Source organism: Salminus brasiliensis, chromosome 6 (assembly GCF_030463535.1).
Source record: "Salminus brasiliensis chromosome 6, fSalBra1.hap2, whole genome shotgun sequence".
Lineage (NCBI taxonomy): Eukaryota > Metazoa > Chordata > Actinopteri > Characiformes > Bryconidae > Salminus > Salminus brasiliensis.
In genome coordinates this window covers 18,822,098-18,842,476 of record NC_132883.1, presented here as the reverse complement: position 1 = coordinate 18,842,476, position 20,379 = coordinate 18,822,098, and the positions used below count along the sequence as shown (strand labels likewise).

Genomic DNA, 20,379 nt, shown 5'->3' with positions numbered 1-20,379 from the left:
TTTTGCTGCAGTAACAACCTCTACTTTTCTGCATTAATAAAGGTAGGTACTTACTATGTAAAATGCTTCTCTTGAGCTACAACTCTCAAGTGAAGTCAGTTCCACTGCTGTGGGACTTCATGCCCTTGTATCTACCAGCTGGCATTGGGCATGGTGACTTCGGACTCATGCATGGTTGGTCCAGAGCGTCCTGTTGTATTGGCACTGCTTTTCTATGCTGATTAAACAGGCTGTGTAAGCACAACTAAATTCCTGTGTCAGTAATGGGTACACCGTAAAGTAGCTGAACTCACTCACTAAAAGCAATGTCTGGATAGTATTATACATATAATGTAAATGTCAGTTGCTCATGTAATTAAGCACTGTGAACTAATTCTATATTTTATGGAAGCGTGAACAAAGGCCATGATTCACTTTCTCTAATGTTGGGGTCACTCTGGGAAAAGTCATTCAATTTCAAAGCTGACCGTTTGGTGTTTTCTCTGCTGTTAAACATGTGGCGGGTCATTGTTGACCTTTCAGGCAACACAAGGGTTAAAAATCTCAATCTAATGGGATGAATACACACTGACAGCTTTGTGCATACCATGTAGTAATAAGCAGAAACCTTAAGGTCTTTTACACAAACAGATGTTATAATTTCTCACAATCCACTTTCTATTGATCCCAATACACGGATTACTTTACCCAAAATAAGCCCAGCCATTATTCCTGACAAGCATCTGTGTGTCTGTGTGTGTGTGGAAGAGAGAGAAAGTAAGAGTGAGCGAGAAAAATAGAGAAATTGACAAAGCTATCTGTATGTGTGACGAAAGGGTGACAGAAAAGAAAAAGAGAGATAAACAGAGAGAGAAAGGGAGAGAGAGACAGAGAGAAAGAAGAAAGTGAGAGAGAGGGAGAGAGAAAGAAAGAAAGAGAGAGAGAGATCAGATCTAGGTTGCTGTGGCCATTCTCCTGGATAAGTGCTGGCCTAGAGGACACGTTTAAAGGGCCTCGCTGTCCGTCTCGCTCCGTCTTTTTCTCCCTCTCCTTCCCCACTGCCCTGGTGATATATTATTTTCTGTTTTCCAAAAGTCCATTAGGTCTTGGCGGTGGGCCATCTTGTCTCCCGCAGACAGAGATAAAGACGTGGCGAAGGGGGTGTGAGGCCAAACAGAATGCGAATGAGCAGGCCATCACTGAAGCGCACTGTGAAAACCACACACACACACATACACTTGCATATGCTCACACGCTGCAGCCTCTACTCCGCACACATCCACACACACACACAGGCTCACATTTTTGCAAATTTATACTGCCACTTCTTAGACGCTGCCTGGTGTTTCTTTAATTCATTTACAATTCCATAATTGAACTTCGGCTCTGGAACAAAACAAAAGAGGGGGGGTTCGGTTCATTCACCCTTCGGCCCTCTCAGCGGGAATACAGATGTGGATTTTAACGATCCAATTTGGGTCGTCCCGCCGGCAGACTGGAGCCTTGTTGAGCTCCAGATTAAACTCATCTTTTAGAGGATGTTTGTCTTTGGCTTTCTCGCTCTCGTCGATGTCCCCCACTCCCAATTTATGCTGCCCCCTTTCGCAACTCCCTGTATTGTGTGACGAGATTGTGCTCCTTGACACCTCCTATGATGCTCTCCATTTGTAATTTTCATCATTACGATTTATCTGGAGTGGCTGATTGAGAGCGGGAGTGGAAGCGCTTTGTTCAAAGCAAGGGGAGAAAGATCATCCTGGAAGGCGGGAAAAGTGCACCACAGGATCCATTTGTCTTATCTAAGATGGCACCCTTGTCCAGAATAGAATGAAACACAACACAAACAGTTGGCGTAATATCTCAACCAATTCATCTTATTCCGTTTCGCCATTTCTGTTAAATGAGGGGACATAAAAAAGGCTCCACCCTAACCCCCAATACCACCACCCCCCGATTCCCCCAGGAACAAACAAACAAAGCAAATAAATGTTCCATTTATATCCCACATCTTGCATAGCGCTTCCTTCTAAAGGGCAGGAATCAGCCACATCTTTCCAAAGTCTGTCAAAGTGAAAACTGATAATTGAATATTCATATTTTAAAGCGTCCATTCGAGAGTTTCAACCCATCTCTGCAGCTGCTCTCAGTAACTTTCAGGCCAGCTAGCTGCTGAACAGTTCAAATACGCACAGAAGGGCATGCCAACACTGACCATAAATACAAGAAAACAACAATGCATTTCAGCTTTAATTAGGCGTTTAAATGCATAGGAATATTATTAAGCATCTGACGGCTGTTCAGCAACTCTGCCACTTTGAACAAAGTAATGTTTTCCATTTAACAGCAGCAAGCCAAAATATGCTTTCTGAGTGCTCTCTACTCTACAAATGCAGAATTACACATACTATTGTATCTCAAGAAATGTTGAATATCACAATTTTTGTATAAATTAAAAGGTAAACTGTCAGATTGTATATTCATTATGTATAAAGTGACATATGGCTTTTTGTTCAGAAATCCAGTATCTCAAATTATTTGAATATTTAATTTGGAGTTTGAATAAATTACTATTCAAATAGTATAAACACAATATATCTCTTAGTCTAGTTCAGCCCATGCAACCACAACATGGGGAAGACTGCTGACTTGACAGCTGTCCAGAAGGCAATTATTGATACCCTCCACACAAGGAGGGTAAGCCACAGAAGGTCATTGCTGTATCAAAGCATATGTTGTCTGGACTAGGAAAATTTGGTGCAACAGGGATGATGGCAGCCTTGAGAGAATTGCCAAGAAAAGTTGATTCAAGAACTTTGTTCTTGACTTGGATTGAGGCTGGTCTGAGTGCATCAAGAGCCACAATGCATATGTAGATCTCCAGGGGCTACAACTGCTGCATTGCTAATATCAAGCCACTCCTGAACCAGAGACAATGTCAGAATTTTCTTACCTGGGCTAAGGTAAAAGAACTGGACTGTTGCTCAGTGGTCTAAAGTCCTCTTTTTTCAGATGCAATTGGACATTTCCTAGAGTCTAGAGTCTGGATATAATGTGAAGGCACAGAAATCAAGGTATCTGAAGTCCAGATTGAGGTTTTAGCAGTGTGATGGTTTGAGGTGCCATGTCATCTGCTGGTGTTGGTCCACTGTGTTTAATCAAGTCCAAAGTCAACACAGCCATCTACCAGGAGATTTTAGAGCACTTCAGGCTTCCATCTGCTGACAAGCTTTATGAAGATGCTGATTTGCTTTTCCAGCAGGACTTAGCTCCTGCCCCCAGTGCTAAAATCACTTCCAAATGTTTTGCTGACCATGATTTTACTGTGCTTGATTGGTCAGCCAACTCTCTGGACCTGAATCCCATTGAGAATCTATAGGGTACTGTCAAAAGGAAGATGAGAAATACCTGACCCAGCACTGCAGACGAGCTGAAGGCCATCAAAGCAACCTGGGCTTCAATAACATCTCAGCAGAGCCACAAGCTGATTGCTTTCATGCCACGCTGCAGTGATGCAGTAATTCTTGTTAAAGGAGCCCCCAACCAAGTATTGAGGGTATGTGTCAGAAGTTTGACATTTCTGTATTGTGCATCCTTTTCTGTTTGATCTTATGAAATACTCTAAGAATTTGACATACTGGATTTCCAGTTTTCATGAGCTATAGGCATACTAATCAAACATAAAACAAAGAAAGGCTTGAAATATGAACAGAAGTGAACCTTTTCACAATATTTAAATGTTTTGACATGCACTAGCACACATGTGGCAGCCATGGCTTAAAGGCTAGAGAGGTGGGCTTGATACCAGCTGTTTGCTGGTTTAAGCCCCAGGCCCTTGCATTCATGGTTGAGGTACCCTTGGGCAAAGTACCTAATCCCCAGTTGCTCCTCAGGTGGCTTAGGTGGCTGCTAACTGCACCGGGTGTGCGTTCTCACTGCCCTAATCACTAGTATGAGTATATGTGTGTGCTTACTGTTATGGATGGGTTACATTTTAGAAGTTTCTACTTTAGTTCTCTGGCTATACAGAGAAGCTGATTGTGACCAAGTAGGCATGCTTTCATTTACGCAGCCACTTGCAATTTTAAAAGGTAAAAAAAGGTAAAGGTGCACGTATTTGTCACTGTACAGTGTACACTGTACAGCGAAATGTGTCCTCCGCATTTAACCCATCTGGTAGTGAACACACACTCACACGTGTTAGGGGCAGTGAGTACACACACACACCCAGAGCGGTGGGCAGCCAACTCCAGCGCCCGGGGAGCAAAGAGGGTCTTGCTCAAGGACCCAACAGTGGCAGCTTGCCGAGCCCGGGAATCGAACCCACAACCCTGTTATCGATATCCCGGCGCTCTAACCGCTGAGCTACCACTGCCCCAGAAGGCAATATCAATGGCTTGGGGGGTTTTATAGAAAAAGTCATTTTCAAAGTGTAAAAATAAGCTCTTGCATCTTTTTTAGACAACCATTTCATGCTTCAAGGGAACAACTGGTTTCCAACACCGCATCGCATGTTTTTCGAAATGTGGATATTCATGGGTTTATTGATTTAAGATTTAACATTGCCTGATTGCATTGAAAGATTTGATTTAAAGTTCTGTTCTGAAAAAGAATGTATTTATATTGTTTATATTTAATATGTAAATATTTCACAAAAAAGCAGCAATGTCAAAACTGTACTCCCAAACATTGCATCTCGATATTGACTAGGCATTGAAGTGTGCATTCTATCCCATAATTGCTTTACCAGGTGGTGTCTTTTTCTAAGTGCACACTAAACAAATTTATCCCAGTTTGTCCTGTTGCTGGGATCAAAGATAAGTCTCCCACAAACCATTCATTCATCCATCCATCCATCCATCCATCCATCCATCTATCCATCTTCTTCTCTGCTTCTTCCTAGCTAGTGTTCCAGTAGGTCTGGAGCCAATCCAGAGTCACTGTCCACAAGGCAGGAATACCCCCTGGACAAGGCACTAGTCCATTGCAAAGGTAGCACACACACCCATTTACTCACACCTAGGGGGTGAGTTACTATTGCCAATGCACCGGAGCACAAGGAAGAAACACACATGGACACATGGCGTACACAACAAACTCCTCACAGACTGTGAATGGAATCCCCAGCCTCTGGAGCTCTGCAGCACACACAAACTACCTGCTGAGCCACCATATCAGCTTACTCTTCACTGGGCTGTTACTGGAATTGTCCATGTTTAATGGTACAGCAGTTACATCCAGGAAGTCATTATAATGCGCAACATTTAAAGCAGAATACAATTTTTGAATTACAATCTGCTAAATGAAAATCCAACTTACTCAGTAAACCCTGAAGCTCTCTGACCTTACTTGTCCAGTGTGTTCTGAACATGCGTGAATATTTTTAGTTTAGTATTCTCATCCAAGCTCAAGTCAAGCTCAGATTTTGAGAGGCCTGGAGCTTAACACCTTTAAAATAACCATCTTTATCTACCACTGCAGCTGACAGCAACAAAAGTTGGAAAAATTGCAAAACTGAAGAAAGACAGGACGTTCCACTGACTGCTGTGATAGTCATCTACTGTAAATTCAGCATTAGTGTAATTAGCCCACAGACAGTCAACAATTTTAAAAGTAAAACAGGTGCATTGGATAATATCATATGAATAACAATAACCAAAAGCTTGCAAACATGTTTGTACAAAAACTAAACAATGAGTAAATAAAAATATGCAGTCTGCTCCAGTGTTGTATAGCTCCTCTACAACACACAGCAAGAGCAATGATGAGCAATAGCCTGTGGAAGTGTGTGAAAAAACTCAAAGAATGAGGCACAAGCACCAAGAACCACAACAAACATTGGGGAAAAATAATATTGACCGAGAATATTGACCGAAGCTGCTGCTGACCAGAGTTCAGAAATTCAGTTACTTGTTGCTTTATTTTTTTGAATGTTTCTTAAGCTGGAGTTTTGCACATAATGGACACTCCTTATTTTTATTTCCATTAGAGAGTGTAATTTTGTCTGAGACCACTTGTGTAGCATGCACTCCACTATGTCCACATAACAGGCTGCCAGTGATAAATATCATGTAATGAGAGCAGTACAGCGAGTCAGAGATTTTGAATTTTTGACCTTTTGACCTTTTGTATAATACTAAACTTGGGTGTTAATTGAAGCCTTCAGCAAAGTTCAAATGGAAAACATAAACCAGAAATATGATAAAACACAACATTTTGGGAGTGGTTCTAATGAATGTGTGTGACTGACACCTCTCTGACAATTCTGTTCATATTACCATACCGGTTTTATATCTGTAACCTAGTTACCAGCCCATATATGTATGCAAGCTCATCCGCTTTGGCAGCTGGCTACACTGGGTACGGGTGGTCGGTGGGCACAGCTCTCCCCAGATACAATGCTGTGTGGGACCTCTAGAAGCAACAGGCAGCAGGCGTGAGGGATGACAGGGTTACCCAGGTACTCAAAGAAAGGGTGAAGCCACATTAGTCTTGTGATTGGTCAAGGGTATTGGTCAGCCCATTCAACATTTATAGTAAAGCAATACTGATGAAATACAGCAGACAGGCATTTGACATACTTTGAACATTTACTCACATTTGGGGGCCCTGAAGAGCCAGTTTAACTTAAATAGAAAGAAAACCCAGTATTTAGTTTCCCAGGGCTTTAAAGCAACATTATGTTGTATTATGTAATTTAATAACAGCATCAAAATCATGGTAATACTTCACTGACTTGCAATATATAGAACAGCATCTCTGTCAATTCACTGCTACCTGCACTATATAACTGTCCTGAAGTGGGAAAGAAACGCTTGCGGGAACTGTGTAAGACTGTGTATCTCAAGTCATTTTTGTGTGTAATCCTTTAATATTAATGTACCACATCTGTCCATGTGCTTCTTTCCATTTTAGTGCTGGTTCTGTACCTCTCAAAAGTCCAGAAATGCATGTGTAAAGCGTGTTCTGTAGTGGTGGCTTTCTACTATAAGAGGAGAACAGGGGAAAGAAATACCCTTTCTCTACAATGCAGTTTTAAGTAAGTGTTTCGGTGCTACAGTTCCTGTGCAAATTAATTGCTCACTGGATGCTTATTAAGAAGTGCCATTGGATTCTGTCTTAAAAACATCCATATATATATATATATATATATATATATATATATATATATATATATATATATATATATATATATATATACACACATGCCATGTTAGGTACTGTGCAGTCAAATACACATAAAGCTAACTAGAATCAGTTAGACATGACACTAAAAATGCTTAGTTTGAAGACTCTGAAAGCCTGAGTAAGCCTACTGACATGCATCAGAAAGGCCAGGCTCGAAAGTATCCACTTGGTAATAAAAATATGTAAAAGAAGAGTCTTCTTGGCTTGGCAACTGCTAACTGCTTAGCTAGTTGGCTACCTCAAGGGCTTATTTGAGGGATCAAGTCAATTTCTGCAGATAGATAAGTTCTGGATGCCAGCCCAACTTACCAGATAATGGGAATGTTTCTGTTCCTCAGTTCTAAATAGGGCTGTGCAGCTTTTAAAAATCCCTGATAAGTTTTAACTATCTGAACAGAATGCATTACCATTCATATTTTTTAAAAAAAGGACATACTCATTAAAAAAAACCATAGCCTATAGGTCTAATTTGGCCCATTTTAATGTAGTTTATAATAGAATGGTGAAACGCTCTATTTTAGAGAAACTGTCTGAGTCAATATTATTCACAGTGGTGGTGAAAGGAACCAGATATTTGCCATTAGAAGCTACAACATGGTCTGGCGTTAGTCATGACTATAAAAGTTAATACTGATTCGAAGGCTGTTATGGAAAACATTATAAAGTTACTTTGAATCTTGAAGAGGAAAGGTAGCATACATATTTTTTTTTCTCACCAAAGAGAAATAGAAAATGAACGATGGAGCAAGGTAAATGCTGAAGCTGAGGTGTAAGGAAAGAGAGAAGAAGAGAGAAGGGCAACAAAAATATGACACAGTGATAGAATACAAGGCCAAGGCGACCAGGGACAGGAGGAGGTGGGAGAACACCACAGCGGTGAAGATATGAAGGAGGGAAAGCATCACCAAGATGAAGAGGGAGAAAGCGAGAGACAAGATAACATGCAGAGCTCAGACAGTGAAAGGGAGAGTGCCTGAGCCATCATCAACGATCTCTAGTCGAGCTGGGCCACATGGTATGGTATAAGGTGTATTTAAGAGACATTGCTTAGACATTTTCGAATAAATATAGATATTCAAATGCTTAAATATGAATAATTGGGGATCTTGTAGGTGTGGAAGTGTGAAGAGATGGGGACAGAGTTTTAATATTTTGTGTGCAATGTATTTTTGATCTGTTACTCAGGTTAAATTCCAAAATGAAACCAATGAATCTTCTATTAAGTGAGATCACACTGTATGGTCACTTATTCCTAATATGAACTGTTTCACATGAAACCGCAAATGCAAGACATTGATTGCATGAGATTAAGCTTGTCTGTATGAGTTTGTAAATGGCAGCCCGTGCCCTTTTGCAGTGTGATTAAATTCAGTATATATCTACACATCTCTCATCTCTCAAGTTAATTTGCTAATTAGCCTCCACCTCTCCATATCCATCTCTCCATCATGCTCAGATCACTTCAGTGTCCATTCCCATTTTACTGCTTCTCATCGATTTCCTTACTGGGAGTGATCTATTATAACAGATCGTCCTGTGTGAGGTGACCGGACCTGGTAAAGACTGAGCACTTTAGCTTGCTAAGCTTAGCTTCCAGTGAGTCTGCTTTTTTCTTTTCTTTTGCAGTCCTCTTATCTTACCTCAACCACTCTCATGCACTCTCTCTCTCTCTCTCTCTCTCTCTCTCTCTCTCTCTCTTTCTTTCTCTCCCACCCCTACACTTAAAGCTATAGTGCCAGAGAGCTCCTGCAGATGCCTAGCAACAATTCGCGGCCAAATCAGTCAGAAGCACAGCAGATAAGTCTCAGCCGATTCCCTTCAATGCTGCTGCCCCATTCCTTTCTTTCCTTTCTCATCCTCTATTTGTCCCTTTGCGTTGACATCCACTCGCAATTCCCCACCCATCTACCTCGCTCTCACTCTCTTTCTCCCTATATCTCTCTCTCTCCTGCTCTCACTGTTCTATTTCCACCTTCTTTTGTATCTTTGTCTCTCATCTTCCTTTTTTCCTCTTTCTCCCTTCTCACCAATTTCTCCCTCTGTCCCGTTTCTCCCTGTCTTCACCTCTCTTTCTCTCTATCCTCACCCCTCCACCTCTCATTCCAGCATGAAGATCTATTGACTACAGATGCTTTAATAAAGGGCTTTTACAATCAAATTCTCTCCTTTCTCTTTCCTCTCTGTCTTTGCCTCTCACACTCACTCTTACACCCGATACTCACCCAATTCCTCCTTGCTACCTTTACCTTTTCTCTCTTTCGGTCCCCTCACTCACCTTCTCTTGTCTTCTCTTTCTCTCTCTGTTTACTCCACATAAATAGATAAACACTCACTGCTTTCAGGGCAAGGATATTATTGACACTGGCTCTCCAGCATAGAAGGAACCTCCAGCACCACACACACACACACACACACACACACACACACACACCCACACACACACACTCACACACACACTCACACTCACACAGTCATTACTGCCGCTGAGACCATCAAACAGAAAGCTCCAGAGGCCAACCTCTGCCTTCTGATAAGTGGCAGTTTTTTCTTGGGTAAATAGCAAAGCACTTTTGTAAGTCACTCTGGATAAGAGCGTCTGCTAAATGCCTAAATGTAAATGTAAACTCTTACCAGTACAACCAAAACCCCTCCCAGTACAACCAAAACTCCTCAGTATAGCAAAATGCCTCCCAGTACAACCAAAACTTCTCCCAGTACAACCAAAATGCCTCCCAGTACAACTGAAACCTGTCCCATTACAACCAAACCTCCTCCCTGTGGAACTGAAACTCCTCCCAGTACAACAAAAATCCTTTCCAGAGACGTATTTGACTACCAAGTGTGGCTAAAATCTTAAAATCACATGAAGTGACCAGGGGTGCATCCAGAAACCCTAGAACCTACAAATTTTTTCCTACCAATCCTTCTCCTCTCCTCCATGATCCAAAAATCGGTTTTGTGACGCTATCTTGCCGCCTGTCCAACTACCAGAGCCATAGAAGCGGCTTCTAGCGGAGCATACACAAGTAGTGACATCACTGTGTGCCCACCCAGAGAGTACAAGAAGTACAGCCCGATTCTACCGTTCACTGTATCTCTGCAACGAGCAGGTGTTTATACATTCACAATTACTGCAATTAAACAGGCGGAATTACCAGGTCTGTGCTGGCTCTGTGCAGCAACCACCATTGGCCCGGGAGTATTAGGAGTGTGCTGAAAGCACACATTGTAATAGTCTCAATTCATCAGTAGTCAACATCATATTTGAAAGGGATCAGCTGTCCCATTTCCCCAATTACTGCTCGTTGTCCTGTTTCTCCTGCTCACTCTCTTTTTCTCTCTCCTCTTTCTTTCTTTCTGTCTCTCTCCATTCTCTCATTTCTTCTCTCTCAGTCTTCTCTACTTCTTTCCTCTCTTTTGCCCCTATCAGACATGCACAGTAACCCAGGACTTTTCCGGACATTAACGTCCGCATCATTTGTACCTGGACTTCTATCTTGCCTGCCCCCTAGTACAAAGTCCGGGTAATGGCAGAGTGAGCCCATGTGTTAACAGAGCAGGTCGTTATCCGGAGAATTCACAGCAGGTTCTGAAGTACCTTCTGCATCTGACACGGAAAATCTCCGGCTATATCCTACAAGGGTAATTATGGAAAAATATCCATACCTGATTCTCTCCAGATGTGAAAGTTGCTCATGTGTCTGTTTCCTTTTATTCCTTACTTTTTACCACCCCCCAAAACCCTCCCTCCTCACCCCGTTTTCAGTCTTTCACCCCTCATTCTAACACAAAGACCCTTCGAGGCCTGCTGATGCTTTAATACAGGGCCTTTAAAGTCAAACTTCCCCAACACCATTCTCTCTCCCTCTGTCTCTAACAGCAGAGGATGCTGGAGGAAACTTTCACACTTCAGCTTCTTGAGCTTCTTCACACCTGCCTGTGATCACACTTTTAACACTGGCAGAGACTCTGGTGTTTACTCCAGATAAATAGATAAACACTCGCTGCTTTCAGGGCAAGGATATTATTGACACTGGCTCTCCAGCATAGAAGGAACCTCCAGCACCACACACACACACACACACACACACACACACACTCACACACACTCACACAGTCATTACTGCCGCTGAGACCATCAAACAGAAAGCTCCAGAGGCCAACCTCTGCCTTCTGATAAGTGGCAAACAGGGTGCTACTAACACACTGCGGCACTTCAGCGCTAACACACTGCATCTCCAGCACTGCGGGCCCATCTGATCCCCCCGCAGATCCCTCCAGCATGCCACACAGGTGCTGAAGAGCAATAATCCCCCTTCTCAGGGGTGTTTTCCACCCACAGGACGTCCGGCACCCCTGCCGGAGACGGCTCCAGCCTCGGTGAGCGGTAACGATTGTTGTTATGCCTCCCGCCGCACGTCGCCTCTCTCCATATTTCAGCATGACAACGAGCTAATGAGCTGACTGAGAGCGGCGTGATAAATACGTGTTTGTGTAATGAAAGAAAGAGTAAAGCTTCGTTTGGTAATGAGCGCTCGCTCAAACTCCGCCGGACTGAGAAAGAGAACGAGGGAAGCATCATTAGTTCTCCATTTGTAGAGGAGTTTCTCCTAAGCTCTCCATCTTTCCCTCCTTCCCTACTGGCCTCTTTACCTACCTTCACCACCCCTGCCCCTCTCCCTCTCTCTCTTCCTCCCACTTTCTTTCTTCTCTCCTGCACTCTCTCTCCTCACGTTCAGTCAGAAAGAGAGCAGAGAGAGGAGCTGCATAAGAGAGAGCTCTCCTCTCTCTGCTCTCTTTCTGTGTCTCTCTCCCACTCTCTCTCTCCTCACTTTCTCTTCTTTGTTCGCTTTCATATTCTTGCTCTGTCTCTATCCCTCTTCTTGCTCTTTCTCTTTTTCATTCTCTCTAGCTTTCTATCTCATCTCTCCCACTGTCTGGTCTTTTTCTCACTCCCTTTTGCTCTCTCTCTCTCTCTCTCTCTCTCTCTCTCTCTCTCTCTGCTCCGTTTGTCTCTTACAGTTTTCTCTCCTCTCTCTCCCCCCTTCTCTTACTCTTGTGGACTCTCTCTCTCTCTCTCTCTCTCTCTCTCTCTCTCTCTCTCTGTTGTCTTGTCTGTCTCCCTTCTCATGCAGCTTTTCTCTTGTCCCTCCACTTGCTCTCTCTCCCTCTCTCTCTCTCCTTCTCTCGCTGTCTCTGTTCCTCCTCTTGCTCTTGCTCCATCTCTGTTCCTCTTCTTATTTCTTATTCTCATTCTACTCTCTTTTTCTTTTGTTCCCTCCCAACTCTCTTACTAAGATGAATGATAATCACAATCATACAACAACAGTGATAAATTAATATAAAATCTTAGAATTTTTAATTAATTTAATTAAGATAAAATTTATTATAATATTTATTTATTTATTTACATACATTTTTAAAAAGGTAAACAAATATAAACTACTATTACTACTGTATTAATCATTCTTTTTATATAAAAAGGCAAATATAGTAATAATAGTAAAACTAATAATATAAAATAGAGCAATTATTTTTTAATTATATAAAAAGCTAATAAATATAAACTAATATAAAATAAAACTATAGTAATTAGTAGCAGACATTATTTACGTTTTCATATAGACTGCCTTTAACTCCCTCTATCTTTTAGTGTCTCGCTTTCACTTTTCTCTTTCTCTCTCCCCTTTAGTGCTCTCTCTTTCTCCTATTGCACTCTCTCTCTTTCTCTCAGAGATATACTGGGCTCATAAGCCGCTGTTAATGAAGTCATTTTAAATTATGAAAAAAAGACTTCATTCACTCATCGGCTTACACAATCACCGCTCTCATCAAAATGAGACGCGTGCTTTAAAACCCTTCACCTGTAGGCGTGAGAGTGTGTGCACAACGTGAAGCCTCTCTTTAACTAAGGTGCCGTGCCATACCATGTTGAAACGGCTGCATGCACACACTCCTTGAAAAATGGAAGACCTTTTTTGAACAGCATTAAAACAATAGTACATTCTGAGGTTGAGTGCAATGGAACATGGCTGGCTAACAGTGAGGGGCCACGAGGCGACATGACCATGCAAATGCAAATGTCCTAAACAATGGCTGAGGGGACCTGAGCTGCCATTATCTCATTATGTTAGCCCTATCAGCCTTATCTGCCCTGTTTCATTCACGATAAAGAAACCCAATCTCGCTCTGGTACTACATCACGTCTCAGCGATTTTCATTTGAACTCGCGCTGGTATTTTCACACCTTTCACAGATAATTCCCAGATTTGGCAAAGGAATAGAAAAAAATGCAACATAAAGGGGGGGGGGGGCTGGCTCTATGATTGATTTTATAACACAGCATTGCAGACAGAGCACACCATATGCACATGCTGGCACCATGGCCGACGCAATAACTGGCAAAAGATTTTCAGCGGCTTCAACAGTAGCGCTATTGTGCATCAAAGACAGGGATACTTTCATCAAGGACAAGAAAAGGGTACTTTTACCATGATTATGGCTTTTTTCTAAGATCGAACAAGAGAGAGAGAGATAGAGAGAGAGAGAGGGACAAGAGATAGGAGGAAAAGAGAGGCGTATGTATCCGTGGCTTGTGCCGCAAAGATGCGGCCCTGCCATGCAATATTTATCATCAGAACACCTGTGAGTGGAGATGGCCTCGGCAAAGCGCTGAGTAATGGCAACAAGCCTTAATTAGCCATTCATTAGACGGAGGCGTTAAAAACCTGCGCTTTCATACCCTGCTCACTTACCAGCCTATTTAATTGCAGCTTTGCAAGCCAACTTAAATTCACAAAATGAAAACAACCTTGGAAGAGGAGTGGAAGGAGAAAAAAAGATGCTTTTTTGGGTTAACAAATAAAGCATTAACCTGCGACGTAATGGCATGTAATTAGCGGGGGAATGTTTGGAGTGAAATCATTCATACCTCACATCATTAAGCCACATTAGCTCATTTTTCTTTTGATAACTTCATTCAGGAAACATCAAGCATGTCTTCAAAGGTGTCGGCAATGCACAATATTCTCTGCTGCTTATGCTATTGTTCCAAAGTTTGGAATTGCTTGTCAGTTGAATTGTAATAATTGTTGTAATTGTATTCAGTAATAACTTTTAACTTCCTTCAGATATTTTTTGTGCACATTGAGAAAACTACCACAGTGCATGCTAGAAAAAGTAAGTTAACCCTTGAATTGAATAACCTGTGGCCCCTTTTTAGCAGCAAGCCGTCACCAAATGTTTCCTCCTGCATATAAAACTTCATGAGAGTTATTGTCTTGTTGCATTACCCAACTATTAATCCATCTCTTCAGCTTAAGGTCATTGACTGCTGCCCTTATATTCTCCTAATAAACATTTGAATTGAACATCACACACCTTTGAATTCATTGTTTCCTCCATGATCTCTCATCCTTTTTCAAACCATGGATTGCACAATCAGGTCAATAGCAATAGTTGTGTAGTCTTTTCCAGCTTCTTGCATTTCTGTAGTCTTCCTAAAGTTGTTGGCATTAATGCATTGTTCACACTAACACACAGATTTGTCAGCAACCAGGCTTTGTGAGCCTTTAGTTAGCATGCAAAGCACCTGTGAAACACACACTTCCAATCTCGTCTCCTTAACTAAAACATCTCCTGCCAATAAGGTATTGGAGGAGTCATTAATACAGATGTTCACTTACTTTTTCTAGCCTGCACTGTGGATCTCAATAAGAATGTGCTCAATAAAAGACACAACTTTATACGACTCTGCTAGTTTGGGCATCTACATCTCAATTTTTTTCAACATTTTTTTACAATAATAACACAGTACCATAGCAATACCAATAGGTAATCCATAGCAGTGTTACTTTTATATTATTTGAAATAGTCCAAACTTTTGGTAGTGGTATCATCACTCAGGCTGTGTGAAGGTTTGCTGTACCTTGCGAATGCCCTCCTTCGAGTCCTCCACGTTGTTCTCGGCCCCTCCAGTCCGGTTGATCATCCGCCACATCTGGGAGTACATGGGGTCTCGCTCGAAGGGGTTCATGCCTTTACTGCGCAACTGGTCATAAACAGCAGAGTCCAGCACAGTGCCGTAAGGAAGCTCGGTCTGCTTGGACAGGTCCTGTAGTGACCTGCAAAGAGAACGGAGATGATTCAGCATGAACTGAATACTGCTTACTATGTTTAGTGCTTAGATTTAAGCTGTTTCCTTCTCTTTTTCTTACTCTCTAATACGATATACACCAAATATGCAATGCCTAAGCACCTGTCTCACCTGTCTCTTCCTCACTCTCTCTTTTCGCTCTCACACACAAACATACACAGGACAGGATATGCAGATTCTATCTACACAGTCTGGTTATACCTTTCAGTTAATCTTACATCCAATTAAAAGTTGGCCAAGCAAGAGACTTGCACTGCCTGCAGAAGGTAATATCTGAGTTGAGTAAACAGGGAACTGTAATAAACCATCTACACCTTTAGGCAGGAAAATAAAAAAAAGCTTGTGCTCGTTCAAACATTACAGCTTAAAGTACAGTAAACACTATTTATTTTAAACACCAGTATTTAGTTCTTAATTAATCTAGTTACTCATGGTTTGCCAAGGCTTCTCCAACACGATTCGCAGATAACTTTTTAAGTTCAACAAGTCTGCGCAAGCGGTCGCTCTAATTAGACCTTCGCAAGGAGGTCAGCTGGAAGACAGCGTTGGTACTTTAGAGATTACGGCACATAGCTGAGCTGGCTTTTAATTTCTTGAATATTATTCCATTAGACAGCTGTCATCTTCTTAACATCCTCCTTTAGTGCTTCTTCAGTGCTCTTTTTAAGGTTTAATGAACTCGACCACAAATGTTAATAATGAACTTGGCCACAAATGTTAATCTTTCATTGCTCCCAATTATTCTCCACGCTTAATTCCCCCCCATCCAAAACCTTAATGAATGCATAGACTAGAGTGTCATCATCATCATGCGGACCCCATGAAGACCAAGCTCAAGTGGGCTGCAGTGACAAAATATTCCACAGGAGGGCAAAGGGGTGACATGCAGAAGCAAACAAACAGAGCTTGTTTAATCTCCATAGACAAGCATCACCAATGGAAAAGAGCAGCCACACATAAGTCTAAGGTTACCATTCCCAATGCTAAGTGTTAGCCGGAGGGGTAAAAAGCCCCCCAGCACTGGCCTGTAAAGCAGTGGAACTATGTCCATTGGAGAGTCAGACCCTCAAAAAGGAGCTGAAGTTCTTATGAAGAGCCATTCATCCGACATCAGTACCTGACCTCACTAATGCTCTTGCGGCTGAATGCAATCAAATCCTCACAACAAATGTTTCAACATCTACTGTAAAGGCTCTTGAGAAGAGTTGAGGCTGTAATGCAGCAAAGGGGAATAAAGGGGGGCCTGGATTTCAGAATCAGATCTGGTGTAACATGAAATCAATGCCTTTACCTGCCTATTCAGATTACTGCAGTTTAGCTCCGCCTAAACTCATGCTGTAATTTGTGCTTTTAGAATGTGGTGCAATCGGCTATACTGCTTTTACGTATGAAAATGCTCATCCCATAGTTTTAAACTATGTTACTGCCACTTCCCCTGTGTCCTTCACATTGGCACGCAGGTTAAGCAATACATTCACTAGGTTTCTGACAACAAGCAGGGCAATTGTGGAGGAAGTGGTGATAATGTACTTACTACTATGAAAAAAAAAACAACAAAAGCAGCAATGGCATGAAAACAGCGGTGGTCTGTGAGGCCATTAAATACAAAGCAAGATGTGGACAGAGATATTTCCATTGTTTGTTCTTCGTCATGTCCATATGGCAGTGGTAATGTTTCCCTTGAACTATTGGCTACATTGCGCCCACAATTTCTAGTGGTACTCCGACCTGTCCGTGTCCATAAGCTTTCAGAGAATGTGTACAAATACAGACAAAATGAACGCTGTTGTAGTATGGACGTATCCTTATTTAGCGTTGAGCTTAAATCAGCCTAAAATGTTTGTTTTTCAGTCAGTCAATTCATGTACTAATTTTTCATGAGAAATTGCCATGACTGGCCTGCTACAATCTGCTGCTAGCCCAGAGTATAGGCCTGTGTACCAATAGAGGGTGCCTTACGGCCCACTTGTGGTCTATGGGCCAGGAGTTGAGACAAACACTGTTTTCGGTTCTTTGAGCAATGCCATGGAAGAACCGCTTGTCATGTGTTTAATGGAGATGTAAAGGTTCTTCATCTAAGGTGTAAAGAACTTTCATTTGATGTAAAGGTTCTTCATCAAGCTTCTTCACAGTATATGATACCAAAAGTAGTTCTTCTATGGTGTCACTCAAAGAACCATTCAAGGTAAGAAATTTAAGAGTTTAAGGCAAAATGGAGTGAGTTATGATTCACTGTAGTACAAATGTGATAAACGGACTTCAGGGAAAAATCCCAATTCCATTACACCATTAGAGGATGATGCTGAGTATATGATTATCTTCTCTTTAGAAACAAATCAAACCGCTTTAGCATTTGCTGTGCCCACTAAAGCAGGTGGTAATAGCTGTCACACGTTTTCCAATGCAAACATGCCACTGCTATCTTTGTGTCATGGCAGTGCTGAGAGTGGTCCACCACTCCAAAAAGATCTGGTCAACAATGGTCCAATGGTGGTCCCTTTCCGTTGATGGATGATGAGCAGTAGCAGACAGGCTACACAAAGTGCAGCTTCATGAAAAGTGTTCCTGTTGAAATGGCCACGGAGTATAGCTACAAGACTGTCGTACGTAATAAACTGACTCTGAATGTTCTTCATTGTAGAGGAATTTCAGTCATGCTGTGCTCTTCTGGCTGTCAAATGGTATGAGGCTCGGCTACAGCGATTTCTCCCTTTGAGAAACCATTCTCACCCTTTCTGCAGTCATCCATCTGCTGACATCCTGACATTAGAGGAGCTTAAACGGCCTCTTTGCTCGAGCTGGGAAAGTGTCATCCACAGAATGAGCTGCCCACGACAGCCCACTAGCAGGGCCATAGGCATTGGCGCTGGCTCCTCAGCACCAGTCTCGGTCAGCCTCCGGCCCATAGGCCCCATGGGACCTGCTGCTTCTGACCCTCCTCCGATTAGATGGACACGTCTTGTAAGACTGTCAAATGTCAGACACCCGGATCCAAGGCGGGAGAATCAGAAGCATGAGAGGAAGTATGTATTCACTACTGTGAACAATATTCTCTGTGTTCAATGAAACAGAATCAATGTTGTTGCAGATAATGACAGAAAAATGAGCTTTTAAATGATAAAGCATTGTATGTTTGTTCATATTGATGCTGTAGAACAAAGAAAATTAAGTTATTAAAATAACTAGGCTGCCTTGAGGCAAGAAATTTACTACTTATTCTTACAGAAAACAAAAATGAAATATTGAAAAACAAAATGTAATATGGTAACAGGTAATATGGTAATGCACATTAATGACCAAAAGTTTGCTACCAAAATGGATAACACAGTTGTCATTACAAAAAGTTTATAAAACTACTTCTTAACTTTCAAAGGAAGTCAATGTAAAAAGATTTTAGTACAAGTCATTTTGGAGCATTTCTATTGGTCCACTCATAATGGAATTTTGACACAATATAAAGAACGACCAGATTTAAATAATGTCAAAAAAAGAACATTTTGTGTGACAGCAATACGCTACAAACCACATTCTCAGAAGGTAATGGATTCTAATATCGGAAGCAAGTGCTGCTTGGTATAACAACAAATAGCAAACAAAGAAAAATACATATTAAAAATGTAAAGAATATGTTGTAGGTAAGCAATACCAATTTCCATTTACTACTGCCAAAAGCAGGGGCAAAATGAAAAAGAAAAGTGAAAGAAAAAGCTTTTCCCAAGCAAGTACCAGAGCTTGGCATGTTTGTGCTAAGTTGACCCAATTCCCAATTGTTACAAAGCAGCTTTACATTTACAGTAGAATATATAGGATAATTTAAGTTAATGTCAGTAATTATTCTGGAAAACTATATCAGACCAGCAACATCTCTGCTCAATCTATTTTTTTTTCAATCTGATAGGCTAAGCCACATTTAATGGCACTGACATATTCAGTACTTAATTTTGTAATAATAGGTCATTCAATCCATTATGTTTGGGTATTTTTTTGCAAGACATAATTCTGTTTTAAAGTGACACATGCCAATTGCAGTACCCACACATATCATACTAATGGTAAAACAATATTCATGTATGGTTATCCTCATTTATGGATGCTAAAATGCATTATAGAGATGCTCTCTAATTAGGCTCTTTCCTAATTCAAGGGTTCTTTACACTCACAGCTCTTTTTACAAAAGCGGTTCTTTATGGAACCAACAATTGTTCTTTTATGGCATCGCTCAAAGAAGAGTTCAGCCACTTGAGGATGCTAAAGTATTTTTAATATTTATTTCTTTAATTTCAAAATGTCTCTTTTGTGCTGAAAGTATGATGTGTCGGTGGAAACGTCAAACATAAATTAATATCCAAAAAATGCACATAACATTGGTGGCATACACAATCAATTGATGCAGCGATGACCGCCATAGGGTTGGGCCTGACCAATATATCTTTCAAGAAACTGTGATTACAGTGTATAAATATACTTCTAATTCCTGCACAACAAAGCCACACTTATGAGTCAAACCATTTGCTGTAATTATCCACAGAATCCCACTGCATATGCAGATCAAGGTCCTTTTCACTTAGACATGTTGCCTCTTGTCGCTATTTCATCTTTCCTCCATCAAAAGCAGAATGAGCTGAACATCCAACAAACAGAAGCACTTCACTGCAGTGTCTATTGTGCTGGCTGGGTACAGCCATGCAATAGTATGCATCCTGTTTTCAGAGCTTGGGAATACTTTGTGCCTCTCCAAATCAGTAACATTGTGCTGCAATCAGCACTAAAAACATGTTCTGACGTGTAAATGGAAAACAACATGTTCCCACATGAGTGGTTGAAATTCAGTTGTTCAGGTGTCCCAGTCAAACCATTAAACACAAAAATTCAAATTCAAATTTGCTAGTACGGACCACGCTCCGAACGTGAAGGTGGACTCAATCTTTTTGGCTTGTAGTCTAGTTTGATGGAAGAATACAAGTGATGGAAGAAAGGGGGGAGAGGGGGTGGAGGTGGGTGCGACGTTTTGTTCGACACAGAGTTGGACTAAGAAGGGCCAGGAGGAGAAGTTTGCGGCG

The 20,379-nt window shown here is 41.5% G+C and overlaps 1 protein-coding gene across 3 annotated transcripts in view; it reads right to left on the bottom strand.

Moving 5' to 3' along the window:
* The window catches only part of grid2 (glutamate receptor, ionotropic, delta 2), a 574,752-nt gene that overhangs the window by 42,499 nt on the left and 511,874 nt on the right, over window positions 1-20,379 (bottom strand). For all 3 annotated transcript variants that reach the window (XR_011979819.1, XM_072681911.1, XM_072681910.1), the window contains exon 13: window positions 15,092-15,287. Coding sequence is in view for 2 of the 3 variants with exons in the window: in XM_072681911.1 (XP_072538012.1) it covers window positions 15,092-15,287 (196 nt within the window). In the remaining variant the exon portion in view is untranslated. The remainder of the gene's footprint in view (window positions 1-15,091; window positions 15,288-20,379) is intronic.